General features: G+C 39.8%; 1 protein-coding gene across 1 annotated transcript in view; it reads right to left on the bottom strand.

Moving 5' to 3' along the window:
* Nucleotides 1-12,279, bottom strand: part of bmp6 (bone morphogenetic protein 6) — a 39,523-nt gene extending 27,244 nt beyond the window's left edge. Inside the window, exon 1 of the mRNA XM_077508421.1 lies at nt 11,350-12,279. Coding sequence (XP_077364547.1) covers nt 11,350-11,746 — 397 coding nt within the window. The 5' untranslated portion in view covers nt 11,747-12,279. The remainder of the gene's footprint in view (nt 1-11,349) is intronic.

The following is a 12,279-nucleotide window of genomic DNA, read 5'->3' as shown; positions in this document are numbered from 1 at the left end:
TTTGGTAATTAATTTAATGCATGAGCCTTTGGGTATATAAACCGGAATAATGATGATAATGTTGATGATTTAAATATTGCCCACAATACTACACATAAAAAAAAACAAACGAAAACTAATACTGAAACTAACTAAACTAAAACTAAGCATTTATTAAAGAACTAAAACTAATTTTAAAAAAAACTCACAGAACCACCCTTAAAACCAATTAAAACTAACTTAATAAAAAAAAAAACTCAAAACAAAATAAAACTAAAATGAAAAATTCCAAAACTATAATAACCCTACTGCCAAATTACAAATAAATTGGTTTTTATACATTTTTTCTAAATTTTTCTAAATATGTAAAAGCACAAATCAATTATTTGTACAATTTTTACACACAATTTCTCTTCATAACATGATGTGGCCCTTGCGTCCTTCTGATTTTCTGTATGTGGCCCTCAAATGAAGAAGCCAGGAAGCCAACATGTTTGAAAATACCATTTAAAATTCAACAACACAACCAGAGTTTTGCATAATGTTGAATGTAATATAGGCAGATGGACATCAATCAGCACGAGAATGTTCAAATACAAAATAGATCACATTATTGTGAAATTTCCTCCTGCAAGATGCTGTGTTTGGCTTCGTGATTTATTTGACACATGATGCTTTCTGCTTCCTATTTGGGTTGGCAGCATTGACTTGGAACCCGAGCAATATGGCGACGAAGAGTAGAACAGGCTTTAGACTTGCAAAAAGCAGGTCTAAGTACAGGTGCAGCTGGTGTGAAATATTAATTATAAATATGCATCAGGCAAAATAGCAAAAGAAAAAAAATCTTCACCCATGCGCACGGAAATGTCTGAAGTTGCTTTCAAAACAAACCCGGGAAAACGAGCCAAAGGACATTTTCCAGACAAATCCTGACACATTTTACACTTTGATTTTATGATGGTGACAGTTTGATCAAGGCACCATTTTTTTTTTTTTGTAAGCTTTCTAGTCTATCCGTGTGTATCGGTGAAAGTAGTAAAGAGGCCCGCTGTGGCGAAGCGTCACTAACGTCTGCGCTTGGGCAGCAGTCGTGTAGGCGTATGTGAGTGTGTGCATATGTCGACTCTGGACCGGTCCGGAGTGCTCCCAGATTTGAAGGAGGAAGCCGGCGTCAGGGCCAATAGATGGATCCCTCCCGCGGGATCTGATAAATGAGGAAAAATATCTTTGAAAAAGCGGAAAGCAGCTGTTGCCAAAGGAGAAGTCCAAAAATCGGTGGCTTTGCATTCCACAGCCACAAGGTAGAGGGACTTTTTTTTTTTTTTTTTGTCTCTGTGAACTGAACACTTCATTTTCTCTGCCATTCCCAGCCCCTCTCTCACATAACATCACCCGATCCTCATCACTTGTCTGATTTTTTTTTTATTATGATCTGAATTGATCTTATTATTATTTTTTGTTATGCCCGCCCCAATATAGGAAGAAGAAAACACCCCAAACGAACACAAACAGACTCAATTAACCACCGTGACCATAAATAATCTCATTTGTCGATGCAAATTGTTGCAAGTACACCTCTGCAGAGGAGCTCATACTCCTGTTGCACTCTCTGACAATCAGATCACCACTGCCACCTACTGTAGTGGATGTCCAATTACATATTATTCTAGTACAGAAAAAAAAATATATAAATATGGCATGTCCACTGCAATCATCTATGGGTATGAAGGGGTTAATTAAAATGATCTATCATTATTTGGGGGGGCGGGGTTGTGTATTTAAAAAAACAAAAACAAAAAAAAAACTAGTGGGTATTGGTACTTGGTATCGGTGCATGGTATTGGTGATTACTCAAGAGTTGAGTGCTCGTATCGGTCTGAAAAAAAGTGATATAATGTATTTGTTTTTGTTTTTTTTGTTTGTCTGTAATGCTCATGAGAAAACACATTGATGTATATACAGTAATACGCATATAGCTGCTATATAAATACCGTACATGATGATCTATTTGAGTCATTTTTGTGCCTGAGGGATGAAGCACATTTCTAATTTAGTTTTTTTTTTAGCTGAACATGTTGAGGAAACCCTGCATTAAGGCATCCATCTGTCAAACTGGAAAAAGCACACTGACTCTCTAAGTGGCATTTATCTACTTTTCGAAATGAAACACTTATGATGTCAACGTGTATGCCGAAATGTGACAAAAACCAACACTCCAAATATATTCAAAATGGAAGAAACGAGGAAGAATTCTTATTGGAAACGTCTCATCCCTTCCTGTCTTGCCTTCCTTCCAACAACTGTCCGATTCCGACTGTTTTCCTGCCCGTATCGTGTTTGGAAAGCCCGGCTGGGGGGTCAACGGAGGGCTCGTAAATTTGTCAGTGGCGGCGGCGATGTCGAAAATGAGCTTTGGGAGGGTCAAGAGCTCCGGTTGCTCACATTGAAGCTTTTTTTTTTTCTCAACGCCCGGCGACACTTGTTGTTTCAGGCGTGTCCTTTTTAGACGGACCACCAACTTGTGGTGGGGGGGGGCAGATGATGATGACGTGCTTGAATTTTGCCGGTCCAAATCTGATTGGATGGTCACAGAAGGGCAACGCAGCGTCTGCATTTGTCTAACGGTGTTACAATGTGTGAGGTAAAACAGGTAACCAACTCCAAAATGTTTTCCACATTTCCATAATTCATATTTTCTCAAATGACATCCTTCCACAATACAATTTTCAGAAATCAGAGGTGTTTTATATAAATCCCTCCTCCTTCAAAATGTCTTAAATTAAACCATTTCAATGTCAAAATATTTTATATATTCCAAGAATTTCCACATTCCCAAAATTACATGTTTCACAATATAATTATCATATGGTACACATTTAAATTCTTACGTCCACATTTCTTGACTGATTTGGGGAAAAAAAATCAAAATATTCTTTCCTCATTCCATTTTTTTTTTTGTCTGATTCAAACGGTTCCAAATCACATATTTCATATTTCAAAATTAATTCCACAACATTAAAGTTCAGCTTTTGAGCATTTACATCTGATTTCTACATATTTTGGATAGTTAGCCTACACTAATATAACCATTTTTTTGTAGATGACAGCTCCCGGCCGTTTTACTGGATTTTGACTGATTTTGCACGGCTATAAAAGCATGGAACCTACCAAAAGAAAGATTAAAGTTTCTTCTTTCATCAGGAAAAAAAAATATGTTTCTATCTGTTTCCGTTTTGCAGCAATTAGCATTAGAAGAGAGCTAAGTTTCATCAGTTTTCACAAATCTATTTCAAATTGTAAGTAATTGAGGCTTTTTTTTCGACATGGCCCTGGTTGATCGGCTTTGCTCTGCTGCCACCTGCTGGCCGTTTGTGTAATAACTACCATTTCTGCAACCGTTCTTCGTAGTTGAGAGGCTGAATCAAAGCCTTCTCTATGCTCTAGCATAAAAAAAAATAAACAAACAAAAAACGTATAAATACGTCTTTGGGACACTTAAAACATGTAAAAAAAACTTATTTACACGTTATTGGGAGCAAATGAGTTAAACACAAGACAAAGTCTGACAGCTTTACAACAGTGCTTTAGGCTGGAGGCATACGTTAAAATACGCACTCTTCGTATCCTCCCTTTACACACACAAACTGTGTTCCACTTAAACGACGTGCACGCATATGGCCTGAATAATCGCAGCTGCACTGGACGTGTTACAAAACGGATCGTTGAGAAGTATTACAAAATAAAGATAAACATGCGCCGAGACTGAAAATGTCTCACTGATCGTTGCCAAAAGTGAATACTTTGCACTTGTGTAAAAAAAAAAAAAAAAGCGTGTTCCTGCCAGAGCAGACAAGATCGGAGAAAACGCCTTCGAGACACGATTTGCAACATCCATCTCTCCAATGAAAACTGAGCGGCCAAAATCTAAAAACATCATGGCCGCGTGCAACCCAGAGGAGGCCGACATTTTGAAATGTTGTTGATGAGACGTTTTAATGTTGTTGTGGAAAAGCAGGTGTGGGTCATCAAAGTAGAACATGCTCGGCCGATAAAGTACGACGAAGAAAATACGAGAGGTGAATGGGGATCAAATTCCTCCATGCCGGCGCGCACGAGGGTGATAAATGGCAGCAGCGGGCCCTAATCAGATGTTGCGCTCGGGGTTATCAGCCCTCTTGGATCAATCGTTAGCAGCCGGGAGTGTGTTCCGCTTCGTCTCGTGTGTCGCTCCTCCTCCAACGTCTCGTGCCACTATCACTCCAAGATGGAATGTGCAAAAGAAGATGGCACGGCGAGAAAGAAAAACACAACAAGAGGCCCAATCGCAACCGCCATCTTGTGATATAGTATCAGGGTGGGTGGGCATTTTGTGTGGGCGGGGGGATGAAATGTGTGTCCAGGGCTGAGTGTGAGACTCTTTTTATTTTATTTTTTTATTTTTTATTTTTTTTTATATATAAAAATAAAAATAAATAAAAATAAAAAAATAAAAATAAAATAAAAAAAAATACAAAATTAAAAAAAAATAATAAATAAAAAAAATAAAAATAAAAAAAATAAAAAATAAAAATAAAAATTAAAAAAAATAAATAAATAAAAAAAAAAAAATTAGATTTTCCCTTTTTCTTATGTTTCATTTGTAATCTGCGACGATAACATTCCATTTTGACAAGAGTCTCACACTCATTTTTTTTTTTTTTTTTTTTTTTTATTTTTTTTTTTTTATATAAAAAAAAAATAAAAAATAAAAAAATAAAAAAAATAAAAAAATAAAAAAATGAGTGTGAGACTCTTGTCAAAATGGAATGTTATCGTCGCAGATTACAAATGAAACATAAGAAAAAGGGAAAATCTGGAATTGAGAATTCAACGTTTGAGAGAGTGAATATTTAAATATGTCAAGTAAATAAAACTGCATTCATTTTAGAGTGCTTTTTTTTTTAATCACACCAATTATGGTAAGTCAAAAAGATTGCTATCTACAGGACTGTCTCAGAAAATTTGAATATTGTGATAAAGTTCATTATTTTCTGTAATGCAATTAAATGAGCAAAAATGTCAAACATTCTAGATTCATTCATTACAAATCAACTGAAATATTGCACGCCTTTTATTGTTTTAATATTGCTGATTATGTTTTTTTTTTTTTTTTACTTGGTCTGAGGAAATATTCTAATATTTTGAGATAGGATATTTGAGTTTTCTTACGCTGTCAACTAGCGATGTAACGATATCCAAACATCACGATGTGACGATAATTATCACGATATTGTGGGGGCGTTGGCGATATAAGATAAAAGATCACAATATTGTAAGAAAGAGAGCTCATACTAACAAAAAAAAGAACAATATTGTGCTTTTGTACATAACAGCAATCTAACAACAATATTGAGGCACTTACTTGCTAATGCAAGCACACATTGATCGCTTCACAAGCAAATTCGGTTCCCCTTTTATCTGAGAATTAGCATAGATTTTAAACATAGAAGGCCAAAACATCCCTCACGAAAATTAAATTGCACTAATAAACTAGCCACTAGAGGGTGCTAGAACTGCACAAATGGAAATCAACCTGACTTGTTTAACAAATGTGTTCCTTTTAAATATTGGGAACATGACGACGACGATATTGTGGCAGTTTTAATATCGCGATATCACGATATTGTCCTTATCGTGACATCCCTACTGTCAACCATAATTTGCAATATTAAAATAATAAACAGCTCCAGAGTCCAGACCTAAACCCTATTGAACCCTGTGCGGCATCCTCAAATGGAAGGCGGAAGAGCGCACGGTCTCGAATACCCGCAAGCTCCCTCGTGTCGTCAGGGAGGAGCGGAAGAGAATTCCAGCGGCAGCGTTGTTGGACGCGGGAGGCCCGACCGTATTCTCAGACGTTCCCGCCACCGAACCTTTCAAGTTTTCATTTTTCCACTAATTCCTGTTCCGCACTCCACTCCGGGTTGTGTGACCTCATCGCGGCTAAACGTGAATGACATCAGAACAGCATTTGGAGTTGTTTTTCTCTGACCCGTGAAACCGAAGCAGGTTCTGTGCATCCTTTGGATTGTAACCACAAGGTAACAAAAAAAAAAAGACCCGATGGGAAGAGCACATTTTCCTCTGCCGGCTATTATAGACCCTCAGCGCGGCTTGAGATATTTGTTCCGCAGCGTGTCGCGATGTTTTATAATTGGGTGCGCAATGACGGATTGTGTTTGTTTTTCGTGGTCTTTGCGGTCTCACGCAAGGTGGGCCTGAGCTGAGATTAATATCCGAGACCTTTCAACAGTGAGGCGGACATTTGGGCCTAATTTATTACTAGTCCCATTTAGGAACTGAAAATAACAACAATTGATCATATTTACTTGCCAGGCATATTTTCATCATATTTTCCTGCATTTAATGTTACATGAGTGACGTCAAGAACCAACCATCAGTCGTTCTGTTGGATCCATCCATCCATTTTCTAGACCGCTTCCTCCTAACGAGGGTCGCGGGGGCGCTGGAGCCTATCCCAGCTGGCTTCGGGCAGTAGGCGGGGTTCACCCTGAACTGAACTTCAGCCAGCCAATCGCAGCGTTCTGTTGTAATGACTGAAATGTCTCTTTCAATGATACACAAAAAGTGGCAAAAAGATACAGTAAATGACACAATGGCGACATTTACATTAGGGGTGGGACCATACAGGTCAACCACGATTCGATACTGTGGCGATATTTGGCTCACGATATCGATAACATCACGATACACGATATCTACGATTTTTTATATATTGTCAAGAAGAAATTTGCACAATATATCACGACTGAAACATGACTGAAAATGTCAACAAATGCCCATAAAAAGGAAAATGTCTAATTATGCATTTATACAATGTACAAAGTTCTGCATCGTGCCTCACTGCCTCTTAGACTTTTAACTGTCAACATTGTAATGTGAGACAAATTAAAGTGCATCAAGGGGGGCGCGTTTGAACTCAGGGAACATGCTTTTTTCTTTTCTTTTTTTTTTCAATTTTTTTACTGTCCTAGAATAAAGTGCAATTGCACCTCCACTACATTAGGGGGCAGTGGCGCTCTCATTATTGGCAGAGTGTGCGCAGGGAGCGTTCGCTCGGTGGTGTTGGCGTTTTGTTTGCGCTGAGCATGCGCACTTTGCACACAGCAACAAAAAATAAATAAATAAAAAAATTAGCACAAATTATTTTATTATTATTTTATTTTATTATTTAAATCTTTTCTGTTACAGTTAATAAAGCTCTTCTTTGTTGTAAGTTGGTCCATATTTCTTTCTTTTTTTATTCTCTTATACGTTAATACGGATACAGTGTTATGCAGAGGTGCGCTTATAACAATTTTATAGACAAATGATACAATTTATAGTCGCGTGGGGGTGGGGGGGTTGTGCGAGATGTTTTCTTCTTACTCGGGGGGGCATGACAGAATATAATCGAGAAGCACTGTGCTAACGTAAGGAGTCTTCTCTTTTGAGTCAAACTCTCGAACATGATTCACAAATGCTGATCGCTATTTTTCCTGTAAAAACAGAACATAACTCGAAACCGAGGACGGTAGTTTGTTTCCTTTCTGTTTGTCCGTACGCAGCTCAAAATATAACCTCGACAGTCATCAAGTTTGGACACATTCTTCCTCTTAACTCATTGACTGCCATTGACGGAAAAAGACGTCAAATAATGCATTTTTGCTGGGCTGGCAGTGAATGTGTTAAACAAAATGTGCCAATATATTTTGTGATTATATTGCAGCATCCTTTTTTCCTTTTTTATTTTTTAAGGCAAATTTTGCTTAAAAATCCATCAATTTTGGTTACATCTCATCTTAACTCATTGACTGCCATTGACGGAAAAAGACGTCAAATCATGCATTTTTGCTGGGCTGGCAGTGAATGTGTTAAAAGCCTTCTGGGGACGTGTTCTCGCATATGCGCTAAATTTAACAGAACGATCAACAACACAGACAGTCCGGCAATGAAAAGATGCTCACATTTTCCACGAGAGCGGAAAGCAGCAAAATGGTGAGTTTGTGTGTGTTTGTCCGCGTGCGCCGCAAGAAAACAGAACGGACATCACAGCCAACAAAAGTCCGGGCAAAGCTTCGAGCGCGGTCGCCAGCGAGCGCCGCCCCCGCCGCGCACTGGCGACGCGTCAGGAGCCCGCGCTGCGTCACGCCACGTGAGTCACGCAGTGTCGGCGTGGACCGGCGCTTGGTGGAAAGCAGGACGTCCGCAAGGTAAACAGTCACGAATGTGCTATTCTAGGAATGAAGATGAAAAAGAAAGTGGAAAATATGCTCCGGGTCCTCAATTTGGAGTTTTTTCCACTACTTGCTCTTTATGTTTCACAGAGACTCACGCGACCGTGTGATGAAAGCTGAGGTGAACAAAGTGACGAGGCTCATACATGACTCATGCACGGTTTCAGGGGTCGAGGCTGTAAAAGGAGTCGTGCAGTTCTCGGCGGGTGTACAAGGACGTAACGCAGCAGCTACTAATTTGGTCCCGTGCCTCGTGAGAAGAGATCCGAAAATGAGCTCGCTCGCTCTCTCGTGCTACTGTTGCGGTCGGCTGTTAACTCGTTCACTCGCCGCCATTTTCACAGAAGCAATCCCGTTTCTTTGCAGTTGAGAGGCTGCATCAAAGCCTTCTGTATGCTCTAGCATTAAAAATAAAAAATAAAAAAAACGTATAAATACGTCTTTGGGACACTTAGAACATTTAAAAAAAAACGTATTTATACTAGGGATGTAACGATAATCAAACGCCACGATACGATATTATCACGATATGAAGGTCACGATACGATAATTATCACGATATTGTGGGGGAGTTGGCGATATTTAAAAAAAGATTACAATATTGTAAAAAAAAGACTTCATACTTTAAAAAAAAAAACGCTTTTGTACATAACAGCAATGCATATAAACCACCTACAATCTCTATTAATATTGAGGCTCTTACTTGCTAATGCAAGCACACATTGATTGTTTCACAAGCAAATTAGGTTCCCCTTCATCTGACAATTAGCATAGATTTGAAACATAGAAGGCCAAAACATCCCTAATAAAAATTAGATTGCACTAATAAAATAGCCACTAGAGGGTGCTAGAACTGCACAAATGGAAATCAACCTAACTTTTTTTTAACCGATGTGTTCCTTTTAAATATTGTGAGCATGACGACGACGATATTGTGGCAGTTTTAATATCACGATATCACGATATTGCCCTTATCGTGACATCCCTAATTTATACATTATTGGGAGCAAATGAATTAAAATACTTTGTGCTTCTTGTGATTAGTTTTTTTTATTCTCTTTTTACATTGCTAACAGTCTTTTATTTGCTCTCGTGGTGATAAACGCTTGAATCATAGCAAATTTTAGGAATTTTGCGGGGCTTTCCTTCCATTAGCAGCTTCAGTGTTTACTGGGAGACTCCAAACAGAAGGTTGGAAGATAAACAGACTCAAGGAGGCTTAGGGGACCACACTGATTGTCATTCTCTTTACAAGCTGATATCCAAAAATGTCTTCTTGGACCATTAACAATAAGATTCATTCAGCATTTTTTTGGGGGGGGCTTTATTGTTCTCTATTATTGTTCCTTAGAGTGGATGTTGCAACATGATGGAATGATAAAAAAAGGCTGTTTTGAATTCAAGTGTTGAGGTTGCTAGCTTCTGACTGCTGTGTAGCGCGTCGGTCTGTGGTTTCCATTTAAGTGTGTGCTTCCGTGCTCTTCCACATCTGGACTTCTACTTTGATTAATCACAACCTGTTGCACGTTCTGACAACTGCTACTGATTTTTAGTGGACTGACATCCTCGGCACCGTACAAGGCACAGATTCCTCCATGAAGTGACGTCGAATCTTACAAACGAAAAACGCCTTGCATGATTATCATCAATTAGATTTTAACGTGTCTCTTTTTTTTTTTTTTATCAAATTAGACACGGTGTGATGTACAGTATGTCGGCGAAAAATACATTCCGGGTGGTCCTTTTCCTTGTTTCAAAAGTCTGGATCTCATGAACAAGTTTTTTTAGAATCAAGACAAATGAAAGGAAGAACTGCAAGGAAGCCAAACGCCTGAAATCATTTGAGGATTTATTCAACTGGATTAATAAACAAAGCTCGCACAAATGGTGCTCATCAAACATAAAAGGACACGATCTGCGCTTGTAAAACCAAATCAAAGGGAACACAAAGAGACAAGTGTTGATCTGATTAAAATGTGGAATTATTGTTATAGTTGGGACTGAATCTTTATTCTTTGCTGTAGGCTAAGTTTCGGGCATTCAAGAAAATCGGACACTGGAATGTTTACAGTTGCAATTACAGAACAAAATTCAGGGAGTCGGGAGATGTCACTTCCAAAATCCTGCAGAAACTTTAGATTTCATACGTTTTTTTTTGGGGGGGGGGGGGGGGGGGGGGGGTTTATGCTAGAGCATACAGAAGGCTTTGATGCAGCCTTTCAACTGCCTAAAGCACTGTTGTAAAGCTGTCAGACTTTGTCTTGTGTTTAACTCATTTTCTCCCAATAACGTGTAAATATATTTTTTTTAATGTTTTAGGTATCCCAAAGACGTATTTATACGTTTTTTTGGGGGTTTTTTTTAATGCTAGAGCATACAGAAGGCTTTGATGCAGCCTTTCAACTGCCTAAAGCACTGTTGTAAAGCTGTCAGACTTTTTCTTGTGTTTAACTCATTTGCTCCCAATAACGTTTAAATGTTTTAAGTGTCCCAAAGACGTATTTATATGTTTGTTTGTTTTTTATTTATTTATTTTATGCTAGAGCATACAGAAGGCTTTGATGCAGCCTCTCAACTGCAAAGAACGGTTGCAGAAATGGTAGTTATTACACAAACGGCCAGCAGGTGGCAGCAGAGCAAAGCAGATCAACCAGGGCCATGTAGAAAAAAAGCTCAATTACTTTGAATTTTAAATCGATTTGTGAAAACTGATGAAACTTAGCTCTCTTCTAATGCTAATTGCTGCAAAATGGAAACAGATAGAAACGTACTTCTTTTTCCCGATGAAAGAAGAGACTTTAATCTTTTCTTTTGATAGGTTCCATGCTTATAGCAATAGAACACAATATTCTGTGGGCCTTGCAAAATCAGTCAAAATCCAGTAAAACAGCGAACGGGATTGCGAAACGTGAAAATGGCTGGCGAGTGAATGAGTTAAATAAAGTCATTCAAATCAAGCTTGAATTTAGAAATGTTGCCCTTCTCATAAGTTGCAGGTGATTCTTCCCTTTCACACCTGTTCCCACTTTGGCTCGTTTTTTTGTTTTTTGTTTTTTTAAAAAGCGCATTTACGCACCGAATCAAGACGACTCACCCAAATTCACGAAGCTCATCACCATGTCCGCGTCGTCGAGAAAGGCCGCTTCTTGATACGTGGCCAGCGGGGAACTCCGCGTGGTCCGCGCGGGCTCGCGGCGTCCCGACGCGCTCGCGTCCCCGCCGGAAATGCTGTTGTACAGGTCCAACATGAAGAGCGGGGCCGAGTTGTACTTGGCGTGGGTCAGATGCGGCCTGGGTCTGTGCGGGAGCCCCAAGATGGACAGGATCTCCTTCTGCATCTCCCTCCTCTCGTGCGTCCGCAGGCGCCGCTGGATGAAGCCCGGGTGCGCTTGGCTGCTCCCGTCCGGCGAGGCGTGGCTCCCCGCCGCCGGGGAGGTGCAGTAAGAGGCGCCCAAGCACAATCCGATCAAGGCAAGCCAACCCAGGGTCATGGTGGTGTCCCACGTACTGCGCGCTCGGTCCGTTAATAAGCGCGTCAGTCGCCTTGTCCAAAAAGCTTAAAAAAACAAAACAAATAAAAGACGTAAGAGTGACCAAAAGTTGACCTTAAAGCCGCCCGATCAGAGATCAGAAACTCCTGAGCACTCTTGCGTCAAGCCATTTGAAATATTTCCGAATGCAAAACGTGCAAATCGACGCTCGTCCTGGTCTCATTGCGTCCGGCGGCGGTCCGTGCAACCTCCGGACAAAAGTGCACCGCATGTGAATGAGATCCTCAGGAGCGCCTCTGAGTAGAGTTCACAACACAAATATGTCTCCGACTGGCCCGAGTGAAATAAAAACTCGTCTGGGTGACGCCATGTCGTGACAGCGGACGCGGGTTTTTTTTTTTTTTTTTTTTTTTTCTCCTCAAAAGTGGTGAAAAGTTGCGCGTGGACAAAAAGGAGCGAAATGGGTCACCCTCGTCCTCCTCTTCACACAGTCTGACAGTCGAGCAGGTTGCGCTCCAGAATATCCGCTACTT

The sequence above is a fragment of the Festucalex cinctus genome, chromosome 20 (genome assembly GCF_051991245.1).
Source record: "Festucalex cinctus isolate MCC-2025b chromosome 20, RoL_Fcin_1.0, whole genome shotgun sequence".
Taxonomy (NCBI): domain Eukaryota; kingdom Metazoa; phylum Chordata; class Actinopteri; order Syngnathiformes; family Syngnathidae; genus Festucalex; species Festucalex cinctus.
The sequence above is the reverse complement of the archived record's forward strand: the minus strand, read 5'-3'. Positions and strand labels throughout refer to the sequence as shown.